Source organism: Callorhinchus milii, unplaced genomic scaffold (genome assembly GCF_018977255.1).
Source record: "Callorhinchus milii isolate IMCB2004 unplaced genomic scaffold, IMCB_Cmil_1.0 Scaffold4, whole genome shotgun sequence".
NCBI classification, from domain to species: Eukaryota; Metazoa; Chordata; class Chondrichthyes; order Chimaeriformes; family Callorhinchidae; genus Callorhinchus; species Callorhinchus milii.
The window spans coordinates 14,752,073-14,770,143 of record NW_024704745.1 but is presented as its reverse complement, the minus strand read 5'-3'; the positions used below and the strand labels follow the sequence as shown (position 1 = coordinate 14,770,143).

The 18,071-nt window shown below is 39.1% G+C and overlaps 1 protein-coding gene across 2 annotated transcripts in view; it reads left to right on the top strand.

Annotated features, from left to right (window-relative positions):
• The window catches only part of enox1 (ecto-NOX disulfide-thiol exchanger 1), a 264,627-nt gene that overhangs the window by 219,241 nt on the left and 27,315 nt on the right, over positions 1-18,071 (top strand). For both annotated transcript variants that reach the window (XM_042334343.1, XM_042334344.1), the window contains 2 exons: positions 10,222-10,406; positions 12,868-12,975. In XM_042334343.1, coding sequence (XP_042190277.1) covers positions 10,222-10,406; positions 12,868-12,975 — 293 coding nt within the window. The remainder of the gene's footprint in view (positions 1-10,221; positions 10,407-12,867; positions 12,976-18,071) is intronic.

Below are 18,071 nucleotides of genomic sequence, written 5' to 3'. Positions count from 1 at the left end.
TTGGGCGGAGAAACTCTATTGGGATGTACAAATAAAAATTTCTCCTGATATATCAGTGAGGGGTAAGAATTGGACAATTCTTAAATTCAGTTTTAATTTCTGTTCTTAAAAGAATGAACAGAAAATCAGCTTCAAATTTAAAACTGTTCAACAGTCTCTGAAAGAGACCAGTGTAAAAGTGTAGACCAGGAGAAATCCCCCCACCCACCCCCACCCCGAAGTTTCCTGCGGGTCAAATTCCTTCAACTCATTTCATTAGCACTTGTATTGAAGTAAGTTTTCATATTCCAAATCCTCGGAACATAAATGCAACTTCAGTTGCAGCATAAAATATGACAGTCTTAGGGATAAATGCTTGTAAACACTGCTTACTGCTACTCAGTGAGCACTTCTAATCCACAAGAAAATAAACTATTCTAATAGGACTCGACACCCTGAGCATTATTGTGCTTAATCAAATCTCTCTAGAAAATACTTCACTAATATTACTAAATAAGCTAACATGATCCATAATGGAGGACTGAGTGTTATAATGGGTTAAGGCCTATTTTAGGATCGCTCAGTAAGGATTTAGCCCCTTTGTGGAATTCTGCATGTTATTAATTAAGTTAGTTGTATTCCAAACGTTCAATCTATTATTCATAACATGTTTTATAAAAAATACTGATGCTAACTAGGCAAAATGCTCCATGGAGGATAAAGAGTTAGTCTGCATTGGAGTGCGGTATACTTTGAATTATCTCCCAGATTGAAGAGCCGGATATTTTATACAGACGTATATACAGACCATGTTTAAACGTTTCTGCCCTGCCCGGTAATTGTCTCCATATTATTAGTTTATAGAAGCTCTATATCTTTCTCATCCCATTGTCTACCTCTTCTCCATAGCTGTTGTTATACAAACTCTCAAGTACCTACCCATCTTCCTTTTAAACACTTCAATTGATTCTGCATTTTTTAGAGCATTGTCAATGATTCACATATCCTTTTCTGTGAGTCGATCGATACAGGATTAGTATCAGAACAAGAGTCAGAAGTAAATGCTCAGTATAGTTATTAGCCTCACATATGAAGAATTGGACTAGCTAGAAAATGCACATGACTGTTTCTCATTACTTGTGTAAATATATTATGTTCTATATTCTCTTTGTAAACATCAAATATTCATCAAAGCCATTTTAGATACTTGGAAATGTACCCAAAAGCTCTAAATTAGATAGAATTTAAGCTTTTATAACCAATTTCATTACTTATATAATATGTTTTGGATTTTCTCCTCTTTGCTGAAAGAACATTTAACTTGTATTTATTTTAATACATAATATAGCCATTATGGAGGTCATAAAAGGAGTTTATCTGTGCATCAAATGTTATGTTGCTATGGAAAGCACTATGGCAACCTAACATTTCTAACAAACTGAGCAATGATTTGTGACAACATTCTAAATTTACATTTTATTGTGGTATAACTAATTGACAGCCTTGACGTCTGATTTTGACAATATGTTGACAGTCAACCTTCAAACGTCTATTAACAGAGAGTAAAGGGGGTAAAGTGATTACCAGCATACACGCTGTCAGTTTTTATTGAATATATGACAGAAAGGTGTGACAGAAGAGGAGAAATAATTGTACAGTGTGCTTGTGTGGGAGAACAATTGCCAGAGCGAGTTGCCAGAACAATTGCTGCCTCAAATTGGTGGCAGTGGTGCATTCTAAGTCAGTCTGTGTCACTTTGCAAATCAAACCATCACCATTGCTAATTGAAGAGCAAGTCTAAAATGTGGGAGATGAAGATCTCAGGTAACAAGAAGCTCTAAATGTGGCCCAAATGATGAAGCATCATGCCCCGTCAGAACTTTTCACACTCTGGACTTTTATATTTCTAATGGGATTTCTAATAAGAAATCTGAGTTGGGTTTAGGCTTGACCCAGTTATTTTTTTTGGTCCACCTGTCTGACATAGCTGTTTATGGAAAATTGCTGTGCGCAAATTATCTGTAGCATCTACCTATAAATGCAGATACTATACTTTTTAGTGCAATCCAATTGAGACATTTCAATTATATGATAAGGTGCCGTATGAAATGCAAGGTTTAATATTTTATTTATTAATTGTAATCCCAAACTTCATTCATCTTCCTCATCTGTAAAAAAATGACATTAAAATTACACAGTTTGATAAAAAAATAACAAACCTTACAACAAAACTGAATTTATTTGTCTGGATTAATGAACATCTCAGCAAGAACCAGGAAGTGAACAGTATCAAAGTAAAGCTGTTCACTCCACTCCACTGTCTGGCTGCCTGCCTTCACTTTGTGCTGTCTAATCTTCCAGATGGATTTCATTGAGGGAGAGAAAGAGAGCTTTTAGTAGTTTTTAAAAATTAATTCCAAAGCCTGAGATACCAGTACCATTGAAAGTAAGATCATAAATTATAGGCTCAAGCTTAGAAACTGTATTCACATTTAGAAATGGTGAGAATCCGGTCTGAGATTTATCTGTTGTGGAGAGTAGAATTGCCTGAATTTATAAGAATCACCTCAAGCTGAAAAAAAAGAGAATTTATGACTAGAGCACAATACACAGACAGTGGTTTCTGCAGTTCAGAAAACTAGATAAAGGGAATCTGCTGCAGAAGGTGCCATAAAAGCCCTTGACCTCACAGTTTCAACAATTGCCAGTTAACTGCTTCAACTATTTTGGGGTCAAATATATTCACTGAGGGCTGCTGTGCCGGAGGAGTGCAGCACTTTTAACAGTTCAGAGAACAAAGAAAAATTCCACTCAAATTCAGTCAACCTGTTGTTTGAAACGTTATACTAGCGCTGGATTCCTCCATGATTCTATGTCCTCCAATCCAGCCCAACAATAGGGGCTGGATTTAGTTTAGTGGTTTAGTTCAATTCACTTTATAGCCTGAAGGAGCACAAAAATGTTCTCTCTTAAACCAGAGAATAGTAGTTGATGCCTGAGATTAAGCCAGAAGTTATAAATTATCATTTACGGGCACAAGGAGACTTTCCATGTCACTAATTTAGTGCCGTACGTCTGAAAGCTGCTCCTGGAGGAGAGAAGGTAAACAGTAGTGTTCCTCAGGTTGAGATAGCTTTGAGGAGATATGCCTGGTAATAAACAGAAAGATATGCAGCAATCCAAGACAGAGTACTCAAAATAAACAGTCAATTTATTTTATAGTATATTCTGTGAAGCGCTTTGAGACGTCTCAGACACGATAAGGCGCTATATCAAATGCAACAATTATTATTAGAATTGGAAGTGGCCTCAACACTAAGTTTTAAAGAATAGAACAGTTCTAAGTGGATAAGTACCTTGTACCTGGGCCCCATCATTTGCTGCGAATGACTCAGGGATTAGCCGAAGCTCAGAAGCACAAAGGCAACCGGGATAAGTGATTCTGTTTCATAATTAAACAACTGATTAGTATATTGACCGGCATATATAACCTCCTTAGATTTTGTGCATATAATCTATACTGTACCAAAATAAGAAATGCAGAGCTATAAATCAATCGAGAGTAGAAGTGCAATTTGTGTTGGAGGTTTTTGTGCATTGAGTGACATCCTCACAATAGGCAAGCAATTATTACACCTAAAGCCCACATGTCTTAATTGAGACAAGACATCTTCCCATTGCTAAGTGAAGTGAATAATATCTCCAAGACCATCCGTATGTGGAACAGTTGTTGCCTACAGGAAGGATTTGGTCTTAGAGAACACAAGTTAAACGAAGATTGCAGAATATCTGCAAATCTTTGAAAATGAATTCCACTGGGAATCTTTGAAACTACAGTCACGCAAATTGCTTTATATATATATAGTGGCATTCTATCAATATATTTCCAACATTTCCTTCAGTGTTAATCACGTAGTTTGAAAATTTGACAGCTGTTATAAGGTTCCTGGTTTTTCATTGCTCTTATTTTTTTAAATGTTCATTGGAGGGTACAATTTAAATGGACACTGTTGTGGTAAAGTTATTACAATCAATGATTCTGCTTTTCTACTCCTCCCAGTCGACTTTGGCCAGAACAAGAAACATCCAATTTCAGTTAGTAATGTGATTAACTTGTTAATAGCTTTACAAAGGGTCTACTCAAAATTTCTAGCACCCCAATGCACAGTCTGAGTGGACCATGAGGGAGCCTGGTTAATTCCTGTCATATTTGTACCTCACTTCTATGACTAACACTGCTATTAAAGTCACATCTTCCGACTAGGTTCCAGAGCAATATGGACTGTCCGAGACCCTGTATATTCCAAACACTTGGCGGCAAATCACTTCCACAATCGTGTCGACAACCTACCAAATGTGCTGCACTTACACAGAAATAGTAACGAAATACTGAAACTTCCGGAAGTGGATGTTGTGTAACTAATGGGTTTTCTTGACCGTGACTTACACATTGTTTATTTGTTGACATGTCGAGCACAGTCAGACCAGAATACTTTCCTGTGCAATGTCATAGTTTTACTTCATCATTCATTCCAGCTGTTCTTTGAAGACTGTCAGATGCCAGTGTTTGCATGTGGACCATATTCAACATACAGTTTAGTCTTTCTTATCACCCCCAAGTGAATCACTTCAAAAGATGCTGTATGATGCTTTTAACCTTCAAAAAAAGCAGTTCCTTTCTCTAATGTATTCCCTGCATTTTCTCCTGTGAAATGCATTTTTTTTGTACAGCTTTCTCTGCCTCGCCTAGATTTTGTTGGTCTCTGGCAAAGTTTGCACAGTGCGTGTTTCTGTTGCCTTCTACTGTGGATTTGAGTTTGAGTTAAGACGTTGTCAGCAGGCAAAACCGGAAGGAATTTAAAGACTCGACATCAAGATATTTCTGTGTCTTTCTAGCTTCGCGTGTGAATGAGATACACAGGCAATTGAGGGAACCAAAGAGAAGGCTGGGGAAGTATAGAATCTAATAGTAAAAGCTATAAAACCCACAGAGATTGTACATGGTGTCCCTGTATTCTCCCTGTGCGCTGTGCACTCATTCTGCCTCCATCCTTAATTCCATGTTGCTGTCTCTTCCAGCAGTCCTGTCAGATGTCAAGTCCCGTCAGTTACTAAGCTCCTGCTCACTTTGTAAAGTGGAGTTCTGCAGCTCAGTGGTTAGAGCACTTGCCTCGCAAGCGAGAGACCTGGGTTCGATTCCCTGCAGGGCGAAACTTTGGGCAAGTTTCCTTACTCCACACACCTAACCCAAAGCATCTCCCAAAACCTTACAAGGCTGTCCAGCAGCAAATTCTAGAGAGAATTTGAAAACATATTCAGAAAGTTGCGTTAAGAGCATGAAGAGGCCATCCAGCCCATCAAGTCTATTCTTACGATATATAATAATAAATAATATATAATAATAATCCTTGCATTTGATATTGCGCTTTCATGTCTTCTAGACGCCTAAAAGCGCTTCACAGAATATACTATAAAGTGAATTGACTGTGTATTTGTGGGCAAAAGGCAGCAGCCAGTTGCTCACAGCAGTATCCCACATACTGTCTTGGATTGAAGTGACCAATTTATTATTGTTTTTGTTTCTTGAAGGATTATTATCAGGCGTGTGGAGTAAGGAAACTTGTCCAAGATTTCGCCCTGTCAGGAATCAAACCCAGGTCTCTCACTTGCAAAGCAATTGCTCTCACCACTAAACTACAGGACTCCATTATATTAGATATATTAGACTAGCTGTACCCATTAGAGCTGCGCTTGCAACCAAAGGATACAATAGCGCCATCTGATTCATAGTCTCTGCCTGGATCATAGTTGAGCGCAGCTAAATGGAGTGACCTCTGCTGCTGGACATAATTTTGCTGTGTTCTTGCGTGATTTCTGGGTCCAAGGCCTGCCAGGCTGTTCTTTGAGCAGGAAACTCATTTTGTCGTACTCTTGCAGTCCTTTCAACATTCAAGTCCAGCAGTGTTGTTCTTTGAGCAGGCAATCCATTTTACTGTGTTCTTGCGTTCCTTTCTGCATCAAAGTCCAACCCTGCTGTTCTTTGTTCTTCCGTTTTATTTAATCGGCCTTCTCTCTTCCGCCTGGCATTTTTATTTGTCGTTGAAAGTCTTGATCTTCGCTTCTTAGGCATCCCTGGTTGGGAGGACTTGTTGTTGGGAGGATTCCTGTTGGGAGAACTGCTTATTCGAGTCCATACATGTGTGATGAAGTTGTTTAGGTCATCAATGATAGGAGATCCCCCCCAAAAATAATATGCCATAACACTCCGCCATGCAAGATCCTTCCGATGAAATATAAATGTCTGTACATCAATCGGTTATTGCATTACTGGCGGACACACAGACACACCGACAGATATTTTGTCTTTATTAGTATAGATTATGGCTAATCTTTTAATTCAATTTCCCATCTTTTTTCCCATACCTGTGGGTCAGCCTGTCTCAGTTGGTAGCGCTCTTATCTTCTTCGTTAATTGAAATACCTAAGTCAGATAACCTCTCAATCTTCTCATCTCCAAGGTATATAATCCAGGTTTACCCAGCTTCTCCTCTGAGCCAAGACCTTCAACCCTGTTATAATTCTAGTAAGTTGTTACAGGACACCCTCTTCCTGAGATTAGGTGCCCAAACCTGACCTGTTGTTACAAAGCCGAGCACCCCATTTATAGAGTCCTGTAGCTCAGTGGTTAGAGCACTCACTTTGCAAGCGAGAGACCTGAGTTCAATTCCAGGCAGGGCGAAACCTTGGGCAAGTTTCCTTACTCCACACAGCTAATAATAATCCCTCCAAAACCCGAAACAATAATAAATTGGTCATTTTCAATCTACGACTGTTTGTGGGACATTGCTGTGCGCAATTGGCTGCCGCGTTCGCCCACAAACATACAGTCAATTCACTTTACAGTGTGTTCTGTGAAGCGCTTTGGGATGTCCTCCCGACGTGAAAAGCGCTATATCAAATGCAAGGATTATTATTATTATTAATAATAATATTACCCCGTTAGATTGTTTTCTGCAATTGTGAATTAGATTGTAATAGCTATGGACTTGGGAGTCCTTGTTCCCGTTATTCAGCTGCCCTTCCTACTGCTTCCCCATTCAGAACACATTATCACCTGTAATTTCTGTACTGAAATGTACTATTTAGATTTTCTATGTTAAATTTCAGCTGTTTTTGTTCTGCCCAAATGTCTAATCTTTGTCCCACTGCAATTTTCTGCTGTCTGTTCTCTTCACAATTTACATACACCTCTCAGTTTCATGTCATCAGGAAATTCCTATATTCCTATATCCAGTGAAAAGCTGGGGCTTCCCAGCACGTATCCCTATCAGTTTTGAATAGAAGCACTAAAAACTAGAGGTAAAATTCCAGATATGGGTGTACAATAAATGGGATTTTTTAAAAATGTAAATGGTACAAATTGCATAACCACATTTGCACATTGTACCTGATCTATAGTAGAAGAGGCGAACCCAGGTCTCTCGCTTGCGAGGCAAATGCTCTAAATACTGAGCTACAGGACTCCTAGAATCAATTACCAGATTTCTAGCATGGACTGGCTGTCTGGCTTCCTTGTTATAAAATGGCCAAATGCCAGGTCATCAGGTCTCTGCACACTTCTCCAGTACTGTCCTAGAGCATCAGCATTGACGAGTTACCCAGATCGGGATATTAAACTACAAGTTTCTTGCTCAGAAGTAAGAGTTCGACCAACTAACTGATTTGAGCATAATCCTTTCTCGGCAGACGTTTTTGTTGTTTTTTTTGTTCCTGAAGATCTGTCAGCATATTAATTTGTTTACCAAATGGTTTTAGATGAACTAACATCTGCACTAGCAGCCTGTTGTACAAATTGTAGGTTCTCATTAAATTGGCTAACATCTGGCCTCGCGGTAATTACTTATGTTGTTACTATTCACTGGGATATTTAATTGGTTAGAAAAGCTGAAATAACAGACTAACTGCAATTCAATCCGAATGATGAAGGTTGGATTTTTGGATTAATAAGAGACTATTCAATTTTGAATTCTACTGCGAGTCCACCCTTCATATGGTTTTGCTGTGATACTGAAGCACATGTTAGTTTAGATTCAGAATAAAGAAAGGCTTTTCTTTCCAAAGCGAAGATCTTGCGTACCAGAGGTTCCGCAGGCAATCATTGAACCGGATCAGTTATCAGTTTTCATGCGGGGGTGAGGGGGAGTAAATTTAGAGCAACAATATAGTTCCTAATGTGCAGAGTCAGATCTGCTGTTGGGAAGTTGAGCATATCAAACAGTAACTCGAATTGTATCGAAAATGTAATTAACAATGAAAATACAAATAGTAGAATTGCAAGTTCTAATGAAATTTACAAGCAAGCTTTTATTTCATCTCTTGCTGGAAAGAGCTATGCTGCACTGTACTGAAGCCCTTCTGAACGCCCACCACATCTTTTATTATTGCCTTAGGTTCTCGATTGAAATATTTACTGTGATTGTCATTCAGTTTCCCAGAAAGTGCTGACGCCATATGTAAGCTTTGTGTAAACAGCGCTTCAGAGCAGATGGATATGTTCTTTTAAGGTTTAACTTGGCCTTTTCCCGTTAAAATGCTTTCTCCACCACATCACTGCATTGGAGGACAGTAATGGGTTCTGTCGCTCTCAAACAACGGTGCGAGGCTGGAAGATTTTTAATTTGTTTTTAATCATTTGAAACAAGCACATTGCTAAAGGAGATGTGTCATTTTTTCCAACTTCTCGACTGTGTTTTCTGAACACTTTATTTTCAGATGTTGCAATATCTTCTTGTATTAAATATTAATGTTTTAACCAATTCAATGAGCCTTTTGAAATGCTTCCCTTGGCAGCATAAGAAAGAGCTATCATGATCAGCTCAGTATCTTATGCATCAAAGGACATTTATACATTTGCCTGAAATTAATTAAAAATGTTTGTCTGTTGGGGAACATTTTTTCAAACTGCACCTAGTTTTTAAGATGCAGCAATGCGTAAGAGTATGTACTGGTGTGTTTATGTAAGAGAGCCTCCAGTCTCAGCTCAGCTCACACAAGGCAGATCTTGACCTCTTTCCAATACTAGGTTTGGATGAACTGCCAGACCAGTTAACTGGAACAAAACTAGAGAATTGAGACACTGGAGAGTAGATTATCTTCACTCAGCATGTGGCAGGCCGCAGGCCAGTGCACTACTCGTCCTGGAAGCTATCTCAGTAATTAAGTATCAGGGGTAAGACATGGATGGGGATTATTAACTTGCTAAAGCAAAGATAGAAGAGGCTAGTTGTTAGGGGAGTTAGATTGAAACAGAAGGGGAGACATTAAATGGAGTGCCTCAGGGGCATATTTCAGGGACTCCTCTGATTATAGAATATAATATTTGCAGAAAGCAGAGTACACTCTGGTTCATTGTTATAGTTGTTTATCTGTCCAATGAAATACTGTCATTAAAATAATACGCTTAACCGATACAATATATTTTGATACAAACACTAAAGACGTTCAGGAGCATATTAATGCAACAACTTTTCTGTAGCTTAATGGTTAGAATACTTGCCTCGCAAACGGAGAGACCTGGGTTCGATTCCCGGCCGGGCGAAACGTTGGGCCTCTGTTTCCCTAGCAGTAAGTAGGAACCGGGTCATTAGTCGATTGTAGGATCACTTTTCCTGGGGTAATAATTCCCTCAAAAAGAATAATAATGATAAATTGGTCACTCAATCCACTCCATCCCCCAGTGCCTTCGCCTTGCTTCCTCCCTTTCCTCCTTCAAGGCCAGTCTCAAGACTTTTCTCTTTGACCGTGCCTTCAGCTCCCCTCTCAACTCTCTACCCCCTCCTCGCTCCCTCCCTTCCCTCCCATCACCCTGACCATTTCCCACCTGCTCGGGTCCTGACCCAACTGTCCAGCGCCTTGGGACGTCCTCCCGACGTGAAAGACGCTCTATAAATGAAATCTTGTTGTTGTTGTTGTTGTTTATGGGACATTGCTGTGCGCAATTGGCTGCTGTGTTTTGCCGACAACATAAATTCACTCTGCAGTATATTCTGTGAGGCGCTTTGAGATGTGATAAGGCACCATAACAAATGCAAGGATTATTATTAGTAGTAGTATTATTAGGATTATTTTTCTTATTATTCACCTTGATTTTGCAGTTCAGTATGGGAATAAGCACAAGCACATTCCTGGTCATATCCCAGTACTTTTGAAATTGCTACTAATTCCCTTTTTCATGTTGACCAGCTCTGGCTGCTCAAGCTCATGCGCTGAAAGAAGAAAATGACAGTCTGAGGTGGCAGCTCGATGCATACAGAAACGAGGTGGAGCTGCTCAAACAGGAGCAGGGGAAGCTCTACCGGACTGAGGAAGACCACACCAAGGATCAGCAACTGCGCTTTCTTCAGCAGGCAATGCAAGGCATGCAGCAAGTAAGTGAATACCTCTCCAACCTGCTCACACCCCACTCCTCAACCCACCCCCTTTGGTCATCTAGCTCCAGCCTTCTTTCCGTCCCTCGACCCCTCTGCTCCACTGTCAGCAGCCGTGCTTTCAACCACTATGCCACAAACCTCTAGAACTCTCTGCTTCAATCACTCCAACTCGCCCCCGCTTCGTCTGTCTTCAGATCATGGGGTCACGGGGAGGTGATATATATATTTTTCCTCTTTGACCGTGCCTACAGTCACCTCCCCTTTCTCTCCAGCTCAGCGATAAGTTCAACTACTGTTAAGCGCTCTGAGACTTTACCTCACGTGAAAAGGTGCGATATAAATGCAAGTGTTGTTGTTAAATAAACAGCGTATCACAAAAAAATCCTTGTATTTAAAATCCTCAAAATTTAATAATAATAATCCTTGCATTTGATATAGCGCTTTTCACGTCGGGAGGACGTCCCAAAGCGCTTCACAGAACACACTGTAAAGTGAATTGACTGTATATTTGTGGGCGAACGCGGCAGCCAAAAGCGCACAGCAATGTCCCACAAACAGTCGTAGATTGAAAATGACCAATTTATTATTGGTTTTGGTTTTGGAGGGATTATTATTAGGTGTGTGGAGTAAGGAAACTTGCCCAAGGTTTCGCCCTCTGCCTGGAATTGAACTCAGGTCTCTCGCTTGCAAAGCGAGTGCTCTAACCACTGAGCTACAGGACTCCTTATCATGGCATCAAAATATCTCAAAGCACTTCACAGGATTTTTACTGTACAATGTAATGACTGTGTATTTGTAGGCAAACATATTAGCTAAACTGCACTCAGCAGTGTCCTACAAGCAGTCATTAATTAAATGATCATTTTTTATCAGTACACCGGGAGAGTTTCCTTTTTTTGAATTGTGCCATGGGATTTTTAACATCCAGCTGAACAAGCAAAATGGACCTCAGTATTTATCAAAGTATCTCTCTAGTTCTGTTTAAGGTAAGGCAGTGAGGAATTTCAAGGCTTATGTATGGATTGGATCAATCTTGAGTGTGATTGCCCCACAGTTGAATACTTACTCACTTTCCTGTAAGTGACGGTCCACAGCCAACTCCTTAACCAGAGTCAGATATCAATCTTAGTCAGGAAAGGAAAGAGTGAATTATTGCCTTTACTATAATTTATTCTGGAAGATCACAGAGCATTCTATGCTTCATTTGATAAAACCATGCAATCATTGCCATGTAATGATGAAAGCTACAACAACTTGATTTATATAATGCCCATCACACAGGATAGCATGCCAGAGAGCTGCAAAACTAGTATTAAACTATCATGTAAAAGGCCACAGCTGATTTGGAATACTCACAAAGCAGAGTGATTGGGAATCATTGGTACCTTGGGCTGATCACTAAAACTAGGAATCTATCATCCCAACTTTACAATAGAAATGCGCATTATAAAATAGCAAACAGATTGCTATTTATATATGATTGGAGTATGACAGACTGCAGTGTTGAATCAAAGCCAAACATGGCCAGATGTTTCCTTTCCAAATGAAACAAAAAAATTAATGTACACAGATCTGATGATTGATTTAATGGTCTGAATTTGTCTGAATTTCTGGAATTTTTTTGACTCATGATCATTTATTCATGGCTTTTATGTCTGGTCAGCCGAGGCAATTCATTGCCAAAGTATTTTCACGATGTTTATGGTAATGTCTTAGGTGGGTTGATAGTATAGAATGTTCAAAATTATAATTACAGCCGTGTGGTTTGAATAATATTCTATTGAGTGAGAATGTGGCATTTCAGCTAATGGAAAGCATACTACATGAGCAGAAGGATATAATTATGTTCCTACCCAAAATATGCAGGTGTTGCTCAGCATCTACCAAAATAAAGGCTATGAATTTTAAAATAGTAAGTTTTGTAGGAATATTTATATTCTATGTCAAACTATATCACAAAGCCTGCATAAGCCAATCTTGCCACTGAGTCAGAAGCCTGTAGTGAGTCCCATATCGGCGAGATCTTTGTTGAAGCTGTAGTGCAGCGGAGGTGCCATTCTTTGGCTGACACATAAAACCAAGGTCCGGTCTGCCTGTTCAGGCAGTCGTTAAAGATCCTGTGGCACCATTCAAAAAGCAAAGGGAGTTTCTTCCGATGTTATTGCTGACAGTCTTTCAGATAAAATTCAGCATTTATTTCATGGCTGTTTGTAGGACATTGAGGTGCACAAAATTGTCCTTTGTGTTTGCTACAAAAATACACAGTCACTACATTTTATAGTAAATCCTGTGAAATACTTTGAGATGTTCTACCCAATGCAAAATGCACTATATCAAAATATCAAATGGAAAGGATTTCTATTATTGTTTCTGAAGGTAATAAAATAATCATATGTTAAACAATTGTGTTGCAACCAACAGCTTTTATTTTCTAATACTTTTTTTTGTTTCTAAACAGCAATTGCTATCACTTCAGGAAGAGTGCAGAAAGAAGGAATTGGAACTGGAGAGAGTAAAGGACGAAAAATCTCAAGTACAATCATTGCTTACAGTCCTCAAAGAAAAGGTAATAATATTCAGTAATTATCAGAGTTTAAAATTAGCTTGTTGGTAAATTAACATCAGGGAATTATGTTGTTCACCTACAAATACACAGTCGCTACATTTCACAGTATTTTTGGGGAGTCAGCCAGGTACCTGGCACATGCGGAAACCCATCACTATGCTTACGAATATCCAAACCAAACAAGAGATCCATGCATCTGACCTACTCGTGTATTGGAAAGGAATGCACACTCTCTCCTTGTTCTGCTTATTTAATTCAGAGAGTATTAGACAGGCAAGAGCCAAGGCTTGGGGACCCCAGAGTGTGTGTTGGGTAGTACTGGAGTTTAGCTTCACAGTAAAATCTTTTGAAGCTTTGAGACATTCCAACAAAGTGATAACATGCTATATTAAACGCAAAGATCATTATTATAATAAATAATTATTAATTATAATAATCTAAATCAATGTGTCTGTAAGAGTGTGTCTAGAATGATAATCTAAATACAATGTGTTGTAAAGCTCTGTTTTTAATTTGCAAGTGGAGGAAATTATTAATAAGAGTGGAACTGTTTGGATTTACATTGGACTGAGGTTATAGATCTATTATAGAGGTTGTAGAGCAATTATAGGTTATAGAATGGAATTGGGACATATCAGTCCCATGTGAAATTAACACATGTTGGTTTATAAACTGAGAAATGTTGACAAAATAGTATGGGTCTGCTTCCACAAGAGTAACTGGACTCCCAGTTTATAGTAACAAGGTGAATTGCCAACGCTGCCATAGGAATGCTAAAACAATACATTACAAATTTGCATTTATATAGCACCTTTCATATCAGGTTTGAGCTGGGTGGGGGGAGGGAGAAGGTGGTTGAAAGCGCTTATGTTGCAGTTATCGTAAATGCAGAAGGAAACCCCACTCATCACTGCAAGTCAACATTTTTCTTGGTGTTAACCTTAAGACCAGTAATTTAAAATTTAACACTCATTGTTTTTCAACATCAACAAGAACAACTTGCACTTATATAGCTCCCTCCACGCAGGGTAGTGTCTCAGAGCACTTAACAGTGGCAGAGCCTGACTCTGAGCCAGGGCGAGGGGAGAGGGGGAAAGAGGCCATAAGCACGTTCGAACAGGAAAGTCTTCAGGCGGGACTTGAAAGAGGGGAGAGAGGGGGCAAGGCAGAGCGATTGAGGGAGAGTGTTACAGAGTTTTGAGGTGTAGTGGCTGAAAGCGCGACCTCCAATGGTGGGGCGGAGGGTGCGAGGGACGAGCAGGCGGCCGGTACCAGTCGAGCGGAGGCACCGGGTGGTGGATTGGGGAGTGAGGAGGTTGGAGAGGTAGGGAGATGCCAGGGAGTGAATGGATTTGAACACGAATGTGAGGATCTTGAAGTCGATCCATTTGGTGATGGGGAGCCAGTGGAGCCTGGCCAGAACTGGTGAGATTTGGGTCTGGAGTTTGGCCTGGGTCAGTGTGCGGGCAGCAGAGTTTTGAATGAGATGGATCTTGTGAATGGTAGAGCTGGAGAGACCAGCGAGAAGTGCATTGGAGTAATCCAAGTGGGAGGTGACAACCGCATGCATGAAGGTTTCAGCTGCACTTGGGGTAAGGTATGGTCGGAGGCGGGCAATGTGGCGGAGGTGGAAGAAAACGGTCCTGGTCAGTTTGAGGGAGAGCCCAGGGAGGTTGAGGAGTTTAGATCAGTATGGCTTCCATCTTGTCCATATACACCTCTGTAAAAACATGTGATATTAGTTCTACTCAAAAAATAGTCTTGATGTGTCAATCTTGCCTGTAATCCATAAAGAAGTTAATTTGGTACAGGAAATGGTAGCACCCCAAAACCTGTATAGTGGTATTCATCATTCAGCTCTCATCTGTGGCCGTCTGTAGACTTGCTATTCATGTGTTTAGTCCTTATCTTGTCACAACCCTCCAAGCTCTGCGTATATGCGCATCTATAAACCAAAGATATGGTTGCCATTGACAAAAGGTTGGTGGGTAACTCTGACCGATATCCTATCACGTTAACAGACATTAGTACCGAATGTTCAATAGTTAACTTCATATCTCCCTTCAAAGAAGCACACACTCATATCCCATAAAACTTTATACCTGGCAAATTGTCCGAAACAATTCGACTTCCTTGGCAATGAGTATCAGGGTCATAATATTGGCCAACTTTAATTATCCAAGGATAGAATGAAAAAAAACAAATGAGTGTGGGCAGATGGAAAAAATATTTTCAAACAAATTGAAGATTGTTTCTTAGTTCAATGTTAGGATACTGACTGGGAAAAAACTCAGTGTTTGATATTGTGCTAGGGAATGAGTCAGGATAGGTGAGCGACTTCAAGGTAGGAGAAAAGGAAAAGAGAAGAGCCAGGGTACTGTAGGCCAATGAATCTCACCTTCATTGTAGAGAAGCTGCTTGAGATCCAAATAAGGGAAGACATTATGGAAACATTTAGAAAAGAACAGAACTGATGAGGAATTGATATTCACAATCCATTGGACCGCAATTCATTTTGCTTCTTATTTGACATGGCCAATCATCCCTTGCTCATCGAATTGTGTGCCCTCCGTTGATATCATTGGGAACTGGCATGATTTAGAAGGGTTAAGCATTTTGTGCTAGATCTCCATTCTTACTCGCACAATCCACTTCATTCCAAGGTGTTCAGTAATCCTTCTTATTCAGCAGTTATCTCAAACCTGTGTCACAGACACATTTTAAATCAATGTTCTGCTCACATTATAACTAAGTCATTCAACTCTCATCAATTCCACTAGGATTACCACCATACTGCAATAGATAACTTGTCCTTATCTTCGCAATTGAACAAAACCGCTCACTTTCTTTTTNCCTAAAATTTAGAGCAAGTGAACCTGGAACAGACAACCAGTAAGATATCAATTAATCATAACGAATATAATTCCTCACAGCAGAATTAAATAGAACCATATAAATTTACAGCACAGAAGGAGGCCATTCAACCCATCGTAACTGTGCTGCCTCTTTGAAAGTGCTATCTATTTAATCCCATTCTCTTGCCTTTTTCCCAGACTCTTTTATATCTCTCGTTTTCTATTATTTATCTAGTTCCCTCTTAAAATCTAATATGAATTCTACTTGAACCTCCGTTCTCAGCAGGGCATGCCCTGTCTTAATAATCCTCTGAGTAAAAAAAAATCTCCTAACCTGTCTGTTTGCTCTTTTGGTAATTACCTTAAAGTTATGGCTTCTAGTTACTGACTCACAACCAGTAAATATAATTTTGTTCAGTTTACATTCTGAAAACCCCTCGGAATATCAAAAAACAGGCCTCATCTTTAATCTCTCTGCTCTTGGGAAAACAGTCCTGTTTTTTCCTTATTAAGTAAAATCTAACATCTCTGGTATAAACCTAGTGAATTTCTTCTACGGTCTTAACATTCTTCCTATCGAGGGGTACGTAAAACTGAGCCCAATACTCAGCCCAATGATCTCTGTAGGTTTAGCTTTACACATTTGCTTTTTTATATTCTACCTCTATAAAACCTTGGATTCCATTAGCTCTGTTTTATAGCCTTGTCAAATCCCATCTTTACAGATATGTTTATACTAACCTCCAGGTCTCCTTGCTCTCCAACTTGATCATAAAATATACAGTCAATTCACTTTACAGTATATTCTGTGAAGCGCTTTGAGACGTCTCGAAGACGCAATAAGGAGCTATATCAAATGCAAGGATTATTTTTATTATTACCTCCTTTTAAATGTGTCTGTATTTTGCAAATATTTTGACTGAAAGTGTTAGACAAATTTTGGGTGTTACTTTCTGAGCATAAAGTCATTATAGCAAATATTTTAAGCGAAATGCCAAATAGATTGTCGAACATTAAATGCTTTCCAAGCTTGCTCCATTTATGGAGAGATCTAAATTATATTTCTAGACTGAAATAATCTTACAGAAAAGTAGAATTTGTATCTGATCAGGGGTTCTTATGTTGGCAAATGCACTTATTGGTATTTTCTTGTGATGGGGAAATCCCATTGTAAGTGCACACCATCAACATTAGCACATATTATTTTGTTAATCGATTGGAGGATTGCTTTCTGGGGGTACCAGCGACTGTTTGTGGGACACTGTTGTGCGCAATTGGCAGCTGAATTTCGCCCAAAAAATATACAGTGAATCCACTTTACAATATTTTCTGTGAATCCCTTTGAGAAGTCTCAACAAAATAATAATCATAATAATAATCCTTGCATGTGATATAGCGCCTTATCACGTCTTCGAGATATCTCAAAGTGCTTCACAGAATATACTGTAAAGTGATAAGGGGCTATATCAAATAAATAATAATAATATTCCTTGCATTTGATATAGCACCTTATAACGTCTTGGCGATGTCTCAAAGCACTTCACAGAATATACTGTAAAGTGAATTGATTGTATATCTTGTGGGTGAAATGCGGCAGCAGCAGTGTCCCATAAACAGTCGTGGATTGAATGACCAGTTTTTTTAAAGGAATTATTACCCCCTTCAATGCAACGACTATTATTATTATCAATACAACCCCCAGGGTCAAGGTCAGTCAATAATATTCATTATTCCCCAACATTTTCTCCCATTAAATTCCCTTTCAATTTTCATTTATGGGTCAACCATAACCAACCACAGTTAATCTTAAAAACTATCTCAGTATCTATTCATTTTACTAACTTCAAATAAACCACTGTTTTTCTTCAAAAATGTAATTGTTTTCAGAATTGTGCAGTAAACCACAGAATAGAAAGTTGTTCAATGTTTGAGGCAAAATTATGAATTCCTCCAATTTCCTACATAGTGATATAATGGTATTAACTCAATATCTAAAAGGAAGTGCTAGCTAAATAATATCATATCAAAATAGATTCAACATTTCGATTCTTCTTGAGATCTGTGGCCATATAATTTATCCATTTTAATGCATCGTCATATGTCAGGTCCTATAATCTCATTTCCAATCTAGTTATCTGTTTAAATTGTACAGCTCTGTAGAATAGTGATTAGCGCTCATGCATTGCAAGCGATAGGACCCCGGGTTTGATTCCCCGGTGGGGCAAAACCTTAGGCAAGTTT